We start from the raw sequence: 15970 nt of genomic DNA, 5'->3' as shown, positions 1-15970 counted from the left end.
GGCTTACAGCTTAAGAAAACTCAAATATCCTATCTAAAAAAATTAGAATATTCTGGGAATCTTAATCTTAAACTGTAAGCCATAATCAGCAATATTAAAATAATAAAAGGCTTGCAATATTTCAGTTGATTTGTAATGAATCCAGAATGTACGACATTTTTGTTTTTGTAATTGCATTACAGAAAATCCCAATATTCTAATTTTCTGAGACAGTCCTGTATGTGCAATGGAGTTCTAACTTTGATCAAACCATAGCAGGATTCTGAGTGAAAATAATGTCAATCATTTATAAAAGAATGGCTGTTTTTGGGATTAAATGTAGTGTAATCATGCATACTCAAACATACCTCATCCTCCGAGTCTGAGAAGGTTGCCTTTTTCATAGTTTTGTGCAGAGGCATGAGGTCCGTCAGACTTTGGTCCCTACACGAGGAAGAGGAGATTATCAAATGTTTTAAAGAAACATGCACAACAAATGTCTAAACCCTAACAGTTTGATATTTTGTCCATTGTTTTAAAAATAATGAAAATGACTTTAAGATTACATCCTATTCTATAATTTCTCTCCAGAAAACCACATTAAGGACCGTTACAGACTGATACTCCACACTGGACACACTCACTTAATGAAAGCCAGCATGAGGTCGGAGACAAACTTGGCGGTGGTGACGATGAACGAGCCCGGCTCGTTGAACGTCTGGGCGTTGTGTTCAATGTACCGCAGCTCCCACATCAGAGAGGAAACCCGCCTGGAAGCAGAACAAATACATAAATACAGCTGCGTTCAAATGTCTGTCCTACATAGCGGTGTAACAATATATCGTGCCACGTAATTTCGCAATACAAAAACGTCACAAACGTGTCGTGGAGGTGACAAACTGTATTGCGATATTGGGTTATTAATATTAATCTATTGTGTTGACTAGTAACGAGCATCCAACCGCGACCGCGCGGACCAAAATCTTACTCCGCTCAGGAGAAACTAGTCCCGTCTTGCGGTCCCGATCACGGGGCTCTTGGGGGTTTTGAGCTCTGAACTTTTAAGTTTGGTGTAGAGTTAAGCCTTACCTTAGTAAATTAAACCCTTTTCGGGTCGTGAGTAGGATAAACACGAGGACAACTTCTGCTGAGTTCCAGTGTACTTTAATGTCCCTCAACAGTGTAGGATTTTAGAACATCAACACAGCACCTAGTGCCGTACTGTGGCGTATCACTCCGCCCAATCTAAAACAGACTAATCACTACAGATAAACTGACTAGTGTCATTATAGTCCCTGATTTACATCACAATATAAAGAATATATTTATAAAATAATGAACCCTGAATTACCAAAATAACCTTCTTAACAAAAATAAATCTCCTCTTACACTTATAAGGTGAGCATGAATCAACCTGTTTTATCAGGTAAAATTGTATGTATTTATTTACTTTTACCGCTATTTATTTATTTAATTTTAGTTGTTAAATTTCTGGAAAAGAAAAAAGTCAAATCATACATGAGAGAAACTATTCAGTTTGTCGCTAAATATTTTTATTTGTATGAAACTGAAGATCATAATGCAAACCTGACATTTACTTTTAGTTCAGTTTGTGGAAAATGGTTGTCCTGGCTTTCTCTTTAAAACTTAAACAGTTATAAAGAATTACAAACTGTAACAAAAGGGCAAATGCACAGCATTGTTTTGTATTTTGTGTCTTTCAAATAAAACACCATTTTTTCCAGTCATATGTTCCTCATTCAAGGTTGTTAAAAAAATACTGCTATAATATCGTATCGTATTGTTATCGTGACCTCAATATGGTGTATCGTAAGATTAGTGAATCGTTACACCCCTAGTCCTACACATACTGGATCTAGCGTACCTGTAGAAGCGGTTGACCAGCCTCTGGCGGATGGTGCTGAGGTCGGTGACGTAGGCCACGGCCGTGCAGTACGTCGGGTACGCCTGCAGATCCACGGGGAAGGCAAACGGCGCTGCCACGTCTGAACGTGCCCGTTCATTTGATTCAAGACAAATACAGAAACAAAGATTATTACCGGGGAATAAACTATGAAAATAAGGGGAAAGGGGTGTAGAAGTTTGGGGGAATACATACACAACAAATATCAAGCCTTTGTTTGTTTTACAGAAGAGAGCAGTACGGATCAGACATAAAAAGGAGGCAAGAGAACACACCAATGGACTCTTTATCAATGCAGGATTAATTAAACTTAAAGATATTGTTGAGTTACAGACATTATTAGTTATGTTCAAGGCAAAAGGCAAAATATTGCCTGAAAATATACAACGTTTTTTTGTGTTTAGTTCAGAAAATAAGGACCATAGGAGGAAATTTGATTTTAAACATCCGTTTACTTTAAAACAAATGTGTATTTCAGTATGTGGTGTAAAATTATGGAACTCCTTAACAATTGATTTAAAGGATTGTAAAAATATTCACCAGTTCAAGAAATTGTATAAAGGAAAAATATGTCGTCATATTTGACACCTCTCATCGGTAATAGACAATTTGTCCCGGGGATAAGGAGTGTCGTTTTTCGGTCATGGTATGATAAAGGTATTAGGGTTATAGGAGACCTGTTTGATGCCAATGGTGTTTTAATGTCATTCAAAATGGTTAAGAATTAATTTGGAATCCCACAAACAGATTTCTTTGCATATTTACAGGCTCGCCACTTTATAAACAATAACATTAGGTTTCCTCAAGATGGATCTCGTCTTGGGCATTTGGAAAAGACTATTATGCATTTTACTAAGAAAAAAGGCTTGATTTCATACTTTTATGACACTTTTCTGAGTCATGAAAAACACAACGTGGACAATGTTGCAAGGCGATGGGAAAGGGACTTCCAAACAGAGTATGAACAAGAATGTTGGTCTCAATGCATCCAAAACTCCCACTCTATTTTTATAAGTAATAGATACAAAGAGATGCAGTATAGGATTCTTCATAGGCAACATAGAACACCTGAAATCTTAAATAAATTCGATCCCAGCAGGTCCCCATTATGCATTAAATGCAAAAAGGACATTGGTACCTACATACACTGTTTCTGGGAATGTCCCAAGATTGCTAGATTTTGGAGTATTGGATCCTGGTAGAGCCAAGCTACTTAGTAAGCTTCTCTGCGTAGCTAGAAAATGTATTCTGTTCCATTGGATTCGTGAGAAACCTCCATCAGTAACCCAATGGTATAGAGAAATCTACAGAGTTCTTCCGATGGAAAGACTCAGTGCCAAATTAAAAAATAAAGAAGATAACTTAATGAAAATTTGGTGGCCTCTCATAGACCATTTGCCCAGGGATCTATCTGCCTTGATTTATAAAGGAAGCGATTTTAGACCCACCAGCTGTACTCTTGCAGTTTACCTTCTGATGTGCTCGGTGTGTGCTGTGTGTACTACACAATATAACTTTTTTTTAATTTACACAGTAACTGTGGTGTCTATAGATGTGTCGATTGCCCTTTTCTTTTTCCTTTTTTTTCTTTTCTTTTTGTTTGTATTGTATTCTGTTTTTGATTTATACCTTCTATGTTAATACTGAAAATCAATAAAATATTATTAGGAAAAAAAAAAAAAATTGTATAAAGACAACATAATCAGACAATATGAATTTAACGGGTAAAATATCATTTGTTGTTTTTTTGTTTTTGGTGTTGTTGGTGAGTTATTGTGTATGTTTTCTTATTTTTTGTTTTGTTTTGTTTATATTATTATATTGTAATAATTTTTTGGTATTATATAAGCAGTGACTGTTGAACAGACGGACAGACCATCTTCATATGTATTGTTTTATTTTTTTTTGAGAAAGCGGCTTGTAATATAAGGCTTAAATAATATGAATACGGAATAAATAAAATTGAAATGAAATGAAATAATGCCAAGAAGGTCTGAAGGTGCATGTTTAATCCAATTATTTTTAGGCAACTGAAGGGAAGTTAAGATAAGGGGAACAACATTTTGATCTCTTTTCAAATAGAAAAAAACTGTATATCAAATACAACACTTTATGCCTTTAAATAACGACTTTCTTCGTCCAACTTTAGGTGATGAGAAGGTTCTGAAAAAGAGCTAACACTAATCCTGATCTGTGAGCCAACTGCAGCATGAAGCGTAGGTGTAACAGGATTTAGTGGAATTAAGTGAGCTGGATGTGGGCGCTCGTTAGTGCTCGGTCTCTCCTCCGCCACCAGGGGGCGACCTTCACCAAGCCTTTGATTCTCCCTGCAAAGGTTTTGCAGTAATGTGCAGCCTGTGCCTAATATGATTCCCTGTCATTTAAGGGGAATAGATTTGAGCGTCTTAATATCCAGTTCAAAGTGTTACTAGCTTATTCCTTTCAGCGTGTGATCTACGGCTTTGGCTCGCTCATGCTGATGAGAGTGGTGACTCAAGTGTAAGGCGTCATGTTCCTTTTACCAGAAATCCTCCACGGTGGCTCAACTTCACATGCACATGCTTACGTGGCGTTAACAGATAGTTATTTTTAAAAAGAAGGGCTTGATGACATCATACCCAGTGTGCAGAGCTGGTCGATGGCCTTGATGATGCGTTCGCACTCCTCTTCCCGGATGCAGCTGCCCCACTCCCCGTCCAGCGGCACGTACAGCAGCTCCCTCTGCTCCTCTTCCGTGAGCGGGACGCTCGTGCCCAGTTCGTCGGGGAACTGGGCGTCATCGGGGACGAGCTCCATGTCCCAAGGACTCATCTTCTCCGTGTCTCCGTTGTCCCAGCTGTGAGGGGAAACAGAGACGAGGTGAAGCTTCAGTGTCGTCAACGTAGCTGCCGTGCAGGATGACTTCTTCTGCAGTTTGGTAACACGCAGGATCGTAAGCACTAGGGATGGGCGGTATGGACTAAAAAATGTATCACGATCATTTCTGGCATTTATCCCGATAACTATAAAAATGACGATAAAAAAAATACCAATTCAACTCCATCTTTGTAACTATAAATCTATCACCACATTCAGTCTTTGGAGCCCCCAAATCACTGCTCTAAAAGATACTAAATACTAAACTACACTAATTAAATGTAATTGATAAAAACCAATTAAATTAATTAAAGTTACACCTGTACTGCAAAACTGGAATGACTCGGACACAAACACGTCATCAACGGGAATTTATCTTTCCTTCCTTTCTTCCTTTCTTCCTTTCTTTCTTTCTTTCTTTCTTTCTTTCTTTCTTTCTTTCTTGCTCATTTCTTTCTTTCTTTCTTTCTTGCTCATTTCTTTCTTTCTTTCTTGCGCATTTCTTTCTTTCTTTCTTTCTTGCTCATTTCTTTCTTTCTTTCTCATTTCTTTCTTTCTTTCTTGCTCATTTATTTATTTCTTTCTTTCTTGCTCATTTATTTATTTATTTATTTATTTCTCATTTCTTTCTTTCTTTCTTGCTCATTTCTTTCTTTCTTTCTTGCTCATTTCTTTCTTTCTTTCTTGCGCATTTCTTTCTTTCTTGCACATTTCTTTCTTTCTTTCTTTCTTTCTTTCTTGCTCATGTATTTCTTTCTTTCTTTCTTTCTTTCTTTCTTTCTTTCTTTCTTTCTTTCTTTCTTTCTTTCTTTCTTTCTTTCTTTCTTTCTTTCTTTCTTTCTTTCTTTCTTTCTTGCGCATTTCTTTCTTTCTTTCTTTCTTTCTTGCGCATTTCTTTCTTTCTTTCTTTCTTGCTCATTTCTTTCTTTCTTTCTTGCGCATTTCTTTCTTTCTTTCTTGCTCATTTATTTATTTATTTATTTCTTTCTTGCTCATTTCTTTCTTTCTTTCTTTCTTTCTTGCTCATGTATTTCTTTCTTTCTTTCTTTCTTTCTTTCTTTCTTTCTTTCTTTCTTTCTTGCGCATTTCTTTCTTTCTTTCTTTCTTTCTTTCTTTCTTTCTTTCTTTCTTTCTTTCTTTCTTTCTGGCGCATTTCTTTCTTTCTTTCTTTCTTTCTTGCGCATTTCTTTATTTCTTTCTTTCTTTCTTTCTTTCTTTCTTTCTTTCTTTCTTGCGCATTTCTTTCTTTCTTTCTTTCTTTCTTGCTCATTTATTTCTTTCTTTCTTGCTCATATCCTTCCTTCCTTCCTTCCTTCCTTCCTTCCTTCCTTCCTTCCTTCCTTCCTTCCTTCCTTCCTTCCTTCCTTCCTTCCTTCCTTCCTTCCTTCCTTCCTTCCTTCCTTCCTTCCTTCCTTCCTTCCTTCCTTCCTTCCTTCCTTCCCATACGTTGTGCGTGGATTTAACGCAGAACCATAAATCAGTTTTACACAAAAACGTCATCAACAGGAATTTATCGTTTTTACAGTGAGATGACAAATTCTTACCGTGGGGAATTTTTTGGACGGTTTATCGTGAACGGTAAAATATCGCCCATTCCTAGTAAGCACAGATCTAAGGGCATGACATTCTCAAATAAGGTTTTACAAATAACGTGTGACAGTGAAGCGCTCAGTGTCGAGAAGAGGGAGAAACGGCTCAGGCAAAATTTTCATTAATGCTTCAAATGAGAATGCCACTAACAATGAGAGTCCAGGGATTCAAAACAAGGAGCATCACCGGCCTTAGCGGCTGTCGTCCAGGATGAATGCCTTAACCTTTCTTTGTTTCAAACGTTGAAGTCATGAGGTATCCTGCAGTTTCTGAGCACAGTGAGAGCAAGTGCCAGCAACATCATCACAAGAAGTAACTTGTCTGCATTTCACTGGCATGTGCTCAGACGGTTCTGTTAAGACCATTTCACTGGAGTGTCTTTTTCAGTTTCGTCCTGAGTGGAGACGTCTGTCACTATCAATTAATCAGTTGGATCCATAGTGAATCTGTCTTATGGCAGAAAAAACTCAATAAGGAGGAAACTTTTTTCTCCGTCTGCACCCTCCGTCTGCTTCTGAGTGGCTGTCAACCAAACCGCCGTGGGAGAAATCACTCAGAGCACGCTTGTTGGCCGTCTGACAGCATATATGGTTTCTTAGACCAAACCGAAACACCGAAACTGTCCTCATCCTCCCTGAATCTGAAAACAGATGCCACACCTCACTCTACTTCCTTTTCCTCTTCATCATCAGCCTTGTTTTGTATCTGATTCATCGTGAGTCTTCACTACGAAGCAGTTTCTATGTTCCTATCAAACCCACCGTGATATTAACTCGGACCTCTCTGAGTTGGCCTCTTTAGCGCCGCCCTAGTGGCTCCTGGAGCTTTTTCAAAAATGTTTGACTTTTTTTTTCCTTTTTTTCCCCTTTTTTCTTCTTTTTCCTTTTCTTTCTCTTTTTTTCCCTTTTTTTATTTTTTCTTCTTTTTTTCTTCATTTTTCCTTTCCTTTTGAATCTTGACATTTCAACTTTTTTCTCGACATTTCGACTTTTTTCTCGACATTTCGACTTTTTTCTCAAAATTTCGACTTTTTTTCTCGACATTTCGACTTTTTTCTCAAAATTTCGACTTTTTTCTCGTCATTTCGACTTTTTTCTCAAAAATTCAACTTTTTTTCTCGACATTTCGACTTTTTTCTCAAGATTGTACTTCAACATTAATCTCAACATTTCGACTTTTTTCTCGACATTTCGACTTTTTTCTCAAAAATTCAACTTTTTTTCTCGACATTTCGACTTTTTTCTCAAAATTTCGACTTTTTTCTCGACATTTCAACTTTTTTCTCAAAATTTCGACTTTTTTCTCGACATTTCGCCTTTTTTCTCAAGATTGTACTTCAACATTAATCTCAACATTTCAACTTTTTTCTCAACATTTCGACTTTTTTCTCGAAGTGCATAATGAAAAAAAAATCTTCCCCCAGTTCTAACTAATATAGAAACATGCAGCATGTGTTGCCTTCATTCTAAGGCTGATACAAGACTTTTCATGTTTTGCGGTTCCAGACATATTTGTTTTTTTTGTGTTTTTGGTCCAATATGGCTCTTTCAACATTTTGGGTTGCCGATCCCTGGCCTAGTCTGTCACCACAGTTTTCAGTTTTCAGTTCTCAAAAGTCAGAAATACTTGGTATGATGCTCCACGTCACCTCAATAGTTCAAATAGAACACACTTCACATGCAAAAGCTTTGTGAGCAAACTTGTGTGTGATTTGAGCTGCAACCTGGAGAAACACATGCTTTTATCCACTTTGTGGTCGTACCAGACATTGTAGCACTGGAACAAGCTGTCTGGATACTGAGGCTGGTAGGGCTCCTGGCTCTCAATGGTCCCAAACCACCAGGCGTCGTCGATCACTGACCGAAACCTGTCACCTGTACACGAGACAAAGCGTGAAAGACATCAGACTATAGTGATGGATTCAAGTGCTTTGCGTGGTTTTACTGAGTGTGACCGTAGTAAAATGATCTCACCTATACTCCACTGCCTCTTTCTGGCGTTGTCAAACTGCTGCCGCAGCACCAGGAAGTCGATGACGTCAGGCATGTCGTGGTACCTGCGAGGAAACCAAGATTTAATCCAACACTCATATAAACAGCGTGCAATATGTAAAGGGAAATAAAATGAGGAGTAGTTAATGCCATGAGAGTATATACTCTAGTGACAGGGTTATATAAGTGACTAATTTACCTTTTTATGTTGTTTTGCAATTTAAAATTGTTTAGATTCCTTTCAAGATTACTTTCCCTCTTTGCAAAAAGAGTGAAAATATAAAGGAACAATGTAGGGCTGGGCGATATATCGAGATTTTAATATATATCGATATATTTTCAAACGCGATATGGTACGAGACAATATCGTTTATATCGATTTTTAATTTTTTTTTTTTTATGATTTTGATATAGCTTATTTTGTGACAAATTGACTTGAATGTTTTATTTGAGATTTGCACAAATGTTTTGTTATTTGCACAACTGTCATGTAACAGCAAGACAAACGTGATGATGACAAACGATTTTCGATTTCGATTTCGATTTTTTTGGTAAAACTACAAAAGACAATGGAATAAATTGTTTCAAATATGTTATCTTTATTTTTAAAGAAAAATAGCAAACAAATTTCCCTATTGGGAATGAAGTGCAATTGAAAGATACTGTAAATCCTCCTTGAGTTTAGTAAAGTGACAACATTTACAATTTTCTTGACCAAACAAAGATGACTAGACGAGCTCTGTCTGTAATGCAGCCAGCTGCAAAAAAGGAAAATCGATTTTCCGATTTTCCTTTTTTTAACATCGATTGTGATTAATAAATTCGATTTAGATTTAAAATCGATTAATCGCACAGCCCTACTTACTTCATAGAAAAGGATCCTCCTGTCAGTTTGCCAGTGTCGGGGTCCAGAAAAGCCAGCTTCAGACAACACAGCGTCGGTAAACCAACTTCATACTTGATGCCAACGATCTTCATCAACTCCTGCTCCTAAATGCATCAACAACAAAAAATAAGAGGAGAAAATGCAAATGAGCACATTATTGTAATTTGAACCAGAAACCTAGCCGTGAGACGACACTGCAGGGTTTTTCCAATATGAGGGAAAGTGAAGCTGAAGGCTGGGAAGGCTTTATTGTTGCTTTGCCCGGCTCTTCAAATTACACAAATAAAAGCTTCAGATAAGAATGCCACATTGTTCGAACTAGAACTAGCACATTCACACAGAACCCAGTGTCCCTTTGGCTACCTGCCCGCTGCCTGTGCAGAAGCCGCTCGTCTTCCTCTTCACATGGAACAGAAAAGTGTGGCTAGAGTGCTATCCGGGCTTCTACTTGACATTTTCTTTGACTACTTTGACATTTATTTTCTTTTTTAAGGGATACAATCCCAAATACGGTTATTTACAGGGCAGAGCCGCGACCCTGCCGTTCTGCACACATCAGCTCCTCGGCAAGCTGCGGGCTCGCTTACAAGTATTAAATGTGGAAAAATGTGGAGCTAAATTAATTTCGACCGCCTCGCGGAGCACAAGGACTCACTTTTCTTTCACTAAATCATCCATTCCAGATGATAATAAATACTAAAAGTCAGACACTTTTTTTTTTCACATATTTATCATGAAGTCAGACAGTTTTCCGACTCATACTGTCTGATTTAAGAAGGAGAAAATAATGTAAATGACAACAACTATAGTAAGAATCCAATTTCCTTAAAGGCGCAAAACAGATGTTAACTTCTGCCATGATTTGACAGCATCCTGAATGTAAATACTTGTTTCACAGGGTTTTATTAGTACAATAATAGCAAATATTCCTAGAAAATACAGATTTACTGTTACCATCTATCTCCATTCTGTCTGAAAATAACACGGTATTATTTATTTGTCCGCATCACTCAGCCGTAACACAATTTATAGCAAGTAAAAACACTACGAAAAGATGTTTCTGTGAAGTGTTTACGATTTTTATCCACGTGGACATTTATCTTTCGGTGCCAAGGTGTTTTTAAAAAAGAAAAAGAAGAAGAAAGTTTCAGCTCTACATGAAAGTGAAACCAGGTCACATCGTTGGAAGAAGTAAAAGACTAAAAACTGTGGCGCTGAGCGATTACACGCTTGTGTTACAGACTCCACATCGCTGTAAAAGAAACAACTGTGTATTTTTAGCAAGATGAGGTCACTCACTTTTTAGTCATTATGGAAAGTCAGTTTTCTTAAAGGGGACATGTCCCTGAAAGCACCACATCCACCCAAATGTCAGTCATAGGCCTGTGTTGAAAAGATCGATTGTCCAATTTTAAATCTCATATTACGGTAATTTCTAAAAATCGATTCATATGTCTAAAGATCGATTTAAAAAAAAAAAAAAAAAAAAAAATATTTCCATCATTTCATTACAACTTTTGGTATTTTTTTGTTTATGCCCAAAAAAGGAATGTTTTGTTGGACACGAGAATAACTGGTGCCATGTTTTTGCCTTTAAATATGTTTAAAGGTATGAAAACATTAAAGTTTTCAGTTACAATTGCATAAATTGTCTATATTTCTTGGCTTTATATACTGTCTTGGGGTTATATTTGCATAAATGCTAAAAACCCAATTCTCATGAATGGGGAAAAAATAAAAGAGATTTCTTTCGTCTCTGTTTCCTCCCTGGATCTGTTTGGTAATTCTGACCCACACGATGTTTCTGAAAGCAGTTCTATCAGCATTCTGGGAGCTGATTGGTCCTTACAGCATCATTAGCTGCCAATACTTGCTGTTTAATCTCAATATAATACTAGTATTAATATGTTGCATAACTACAGTCATGTAATTCATGCAACAGCTCAAAAAACTGTTTTATTAACAGTAACCCAAATCAATATCGGATCGGATCGAATCGGATCGTGATAATCGATTCTGAATCTTAAGAATCGGAATCGAATCGATTCTTGATATTTGAATCGATCCCCAGCCCTAGTCAGTCAACACAGCAGAAGCCTTTGATCCTCACTTAAAGCAGGTGCTAACGTGATATTTCATAGACGAGGCAACTTTCTCGCCTCAGACTTAAAACTCATTTTGTAATGTCTTTGTTGGCATCTTCAATCTTTGAAGTGTCTGACTGTCTTTGATCCTCGTGAACCCTGCGCTGATTGAATTCGCCTTACACGGCTCTGCTGTGATTTTCATACAAACATCCCCTCAGTGGTTGTCAGCCCACAAATAAAGAGACAATACAGATCTCAAGACGCAGGGCATCAAACAGACGTCTCTCCTCTGAGAGTGTTGGATTCGTCTTGATCAAACAGTTTCTTACCCGCAGCTCCATCTTGTGCCAGGGCTGCTTCTTAGGATTGATGCTGTAAATCTTTTTCTGTCTGGCCATTTCAACGTAAGCTTCGTGACCCTGCCGGAAGTAGTACACCTGGAAACCAACACACAAACACACACACGTTCAGAAGAGCAGAGGTGTCAAGTAACGAAGTACAAATACTTCATTACCTTACTTAAGTAGAAATTTTGGTTATCTATACTTCACTGGAGTAATTATTTTTCAGACGACTTTTTACTTTTACTCCTTACATTTTCACGCAATTATCTGTACTTTTTACTCCTTACATTTTAAAAACAGCCTCGTTACTCTATTTCATTTCGGCCTTTAAAACAAAACTATCCAGTTAAATTGCTCCATCCGGATAGAGTGAATTTGGTTGTGGTTGTTTCAGATGTTCTTGTCCAGTTTTGTTCTTACATCCGTTCCCTCAGATTCCTGCAACTAAACTTGGATGTACATTCCAATAAAGGTTAGGATAAATGATAACATGAACATGAAGTTTGACTTTTTGCACCATTACAATACTTATAGGCAACTAGTCATCATATCTGCTGCTCTCTGAAACACATGTTAATGCTCAATAGACACATTAAGAATGGGCGATATTTTACCGTTCACGATAAACCGTCAAAAAAATTCCTCACGATAAGAATTTGTCATCTGGTGGTAAAAAATGATAAATTCCCCTTGATGATGTTTTTGTGTAAAGCTGATTTATGGTTCTACGTTAAACAACGTGAAGGAAGGAAGGAAGGAAGGAAGGAAGGAAGGAAGGAAGGAAGGAAGGAAGGAAGGAAGGAAGGAAGGAAGGAAGGAAGGAAGGAAGGAAGGAAGGAAGGAAGGAAGGAAGGAAGGAAGGAAGGAGCAGGAGGAAAGAAGGAAGGAAGGAAGGAAGGAAGGAAGGAAGGAAGGAAGGAAGGAAGGAAGGAGAGAGCAGGAGGAAAGAAGGAAGGAAGGGAAAAAGGAAGGAAGGGAGCCAGAAAGAAAGAAAGAAAGAAAGAAAGAAAGAAAGAAAGAAAGAAAGAAAGAAAGAAAGAAAGAAAGAAAGAAAGAAAGAAAGAAAGAAAGAAAGAAAGAAAGAAAAAAAGGATAAATTCCCATTGATACGTTTTTGTGTAACAAACATGGCGGATCTGAGAGCGAGATAGATTTATAGTTGAAAAGGTGGAGTTGAATTGGTATTTTTTTTATTGCAATCGGGATAAATGCCAGAAATTATTGTGATACATTTTTTAGTCCATACCGCCCATCCCTAGTACACATATATGGTTCTTTAATATATTTGCATTATACTAAGATTCATTCATTTTCAATGGCTTTTGTCCTTAATGGCTTTTTTCCCCCTTACATTGCTTTTACTTTTATACTTTAAGTAGTTTTGAAACCAGTACTTTTATACTTTTACTTGAGTAAAAAACTTGAGTTGATACTTCAACTTCTGCAGGAGTATTTTTAAACTCTAGTATCTATACTTCTACCTGAGTAATGAATGTGAATACTTTTGACACCTCTGCAGAAGAGTCACGGCCTCCGCTGCTGGCAGGGTGTCTGGCACGGGCGTTTGACCACGGGTCAAAATGATAAAACAAAGTCTGCCACATACACGAAAACCAACGGCGTCGCTGTTTGAGACAACAACGCCTTACAGCCTCACCAGGCCACAAAATTAGGTACAGACTTTTATTCTTGCTTTTGTTGTATAAAAAAAGAAGAAAAAAAAAAAAGAAGAAGCGGGCCAGAGTTTTGGTATGAGCAGGCATGTGGTGAACATGTGGAGATGATGCTGGAGGAGAAACAGATGCGGCGTACCTCGTCGCCCATCTGGGGTATGTAAGGACATCTCCGGGGAACCGTGTCTGTGATCCAGGCCGAGGGAAGCCACTCCTCCAGCGTTAACCCCTGCTCCTGCAACTCCGCCCTCTGAACGACACACGACACGACAGAAATCACACCTGACCTGCTTCAATAATTATATGAAAACCTTTTGTCTTCACATGTGGACCTTTGTCTTTCTGTCCAACACTTTACTTATCACTCTTCTTCTCAAAACAAGCAGATAACATGGAAACAACACATTGAATACATTAAAGGGAAAATTTCAAAATCACTCGCGGTCCTGTATAAATCCAGAAATGTACTGAATTCCAAGGCCTTGCATTTGATCTACTACTCATTGATTGTTCCCTATTTATCTTACTGTGTGGAATTGTGGGGATCCACCTTTAAAACCACTAGGGCTGTTCGATTAATCGATTTTAAATCGTAATCGCGATTATGTAATTAGAACGATGTTAAAATGTGAAAATCGTAAAATCGATTTTTCACTTTTTTTTTTTTTTAATTATTTTTTTTTTAATTTTATTTTTTTTACTTTGTCTGCACACATAATAATGATTGATACCATATTAATGATAGCAATCAATCAATCAATCAATAGCAAATGTAATGACTGACATTACACACCTCTACCTCCTTCATGGGTTGCATTATTATTTAGCATGCAAAGACCCAGTTTAGTTTAATTAGAAAATGTCTTGTTTTATTTAATTGCAAATATAACTTACTGTATGTTTGCAAGTGCTGATTTGCTGATTTTTTTTTCAGTGATAAAACTTTTTTGCACTTTATTCATTCATTTTTGGTTTAATAAGAGCAAAGTTTGCACTTAAAGCCCAATGGGGCAAATGTTCAATAAAAAAACAGCATATTTGAAATCATTTCTTTGCCTTTTGTCAATTCACAAAATAATCGTAATCGTAATCGAAAATCGGATTTTGAGAGAAAAAAATTGAGATTTTATTTTTGGGCAAAATCGAACAGCCCTAAAAACCACCTTAAATTCAATAATAAAACTTCAAAAACGAGCCATACGTACCGTCAATAAGGCTGATTACTACGCTCACACAGATCCACTTTTTCTAAATTCTCATGTTATTAAATTTTATGATTTGTTTAATTTTAAAATCATGCAAATTATGTTCAAAGCAAAATCAAAAATGCTCCCTGACCCAATACAGAGGTTCTTTTCAATTCAGGAGACTTGTTATAATCTTAGAGGTGTCTGCAATTTCACTGTACAAATAGCTAAAAAAGGTATGAAAAGGAGTAGTGATGCACCGATTGTTCGGTAACTGAAATTGTTCGGCCGAAAATGGCAAAAAAACACTTTCGGTGTTCGGTGGAATAAGTGGGGAAAAAAAACGAACAATTAATAACGGCGTTGTAAAATAAGGAAATAGACTGGCCGCTCCGTCCCGTAACGTTACGCACTACATAAATCGTTGGCCAACCAAAAACTAACCCCATAAGAATTTTACCTAACATTCACCAGGAGGTGGAACCAAAACAACATAATGCTGGGAAATTAAAAAAATTTCATTTTTTTATGTTCAATATATATTTTCTACCTTGTAATTTTGTAAAATATTTTTTTCTTTGAAAAGCATGCCTAAATCAAATGTATTTGATTTATGCAATGGTGAAAAAATTGGCAAAATAAATGAAAAACTGCTGAAGAATCATGTTTGGTATTGTTCGGTATTCGGCCAAGTGTTTATTATTATTTTTGGTTTCGGTTTCGGCCACAAATTTTCATTTCGGTGCATCACTAAAAAGGAGAGGTGTCTCTATTACTAGAGTTAAATTCTGGAATGATGCCAACATAAATTTAAAAACATGTCATTCTTTTGTTGTATTTAAGAAAATGGTTTGTAAAGCTATTTTTGAAGCTTATAAGTGCAATTGACCATCTGTAAATGTTTCTTTGCTTTTCTATTGTTTCTTTGCCTTTTGTTGTTTCTTTGCTTTTCTATTCTCTTTTTGGTTTTCTGGAGGTCGGTAGCCAAAAATAGAAAGTTGGTAATATAGGATAGGCTTTTATAAGCATTTTGCTTCAGCCTTTTCAGTTATTGTTCAACACATTTTTTGGTTTTGTATGAAATGTTAATGCTGTGCACAATGTTTTTTTGGTGTTGTGTTGTCATGACTGAATAAACTTCATTCATTCATTCATTCATTCATTCATTCATTCATAAATAAAAAGAATTCAACAAACCTTCCTCTTCTCCTTTGGCTGCTTCTTCTTTGGTAATGCGTCGTCTTTGTCCACTTTGTCTTTCTTCTTCTCTTTCTTCCCCTCCCTTTTCTTCTCCACGTCCTCCTCGGAGCTGCTGCTTTTCTTCTTCACTTTCACACTCTTTTTGGGTGGCTCGAGGTTGATCCCTGCGTCTGCCGTCCAGTCCGAGTAATCGCTGGAGTAGTCGCTGCAAACGGAGCAAAGAAATAAGAGGCCGGTCGTTCCCTCGCGGCGC

The 15970-nt window shown here is 37.1% G+C and overlaps 1 protein-coding gene across 1 annotated transcript in view; it reads right to left on the bottom strand.

The window, feature by feature from the left end:
* Positions 1-15970, bottom strand: part of LOC133464554 (PH-interacting protein-like) — a 61492-nt gene that overhangs the window by 9975 nt on the left and 35547 nt on the right. Inside the window, 10 exon segments of the mRNA XM_061746607.1 lie at positions 348-423; positions 624-749; positions 1865-1985; positions 4522-4739; positions 8112-8223; positions 8323-8405; positions 9206-9330; positions 11643-11750; positions 13470-13580; positions 15715-15922. Coding sequence (XP_061602591.1) covers positions 348-423; positions 624-749; positions 1865-1985; positions 4522-4739; positions 8112-8223; positions 8323-8405; positions 9206-9330; positions 11643-11750; positions 13470-13580; positions 15715-15922 — 1288 coding nt within the window.

Source organism: Cololabis saira, chromosome 18, assembly GCF_033807715.1.
Source record: "Cololabis saira isolate AMF1-May2022 chromosome 18, fColSai1.1, whole genome shotgun sequence".
Lineage (NCBI taxonomy): Eukaryota > Metazoa > Chordata > Actinopteri > Beloniformes > Belonidae > Cololabis > Cololabis saira.
Note: the sequence above shows the minus strand (reverse complement) of the source record. Positions and strands in the feature narration are given on the sequence as shown.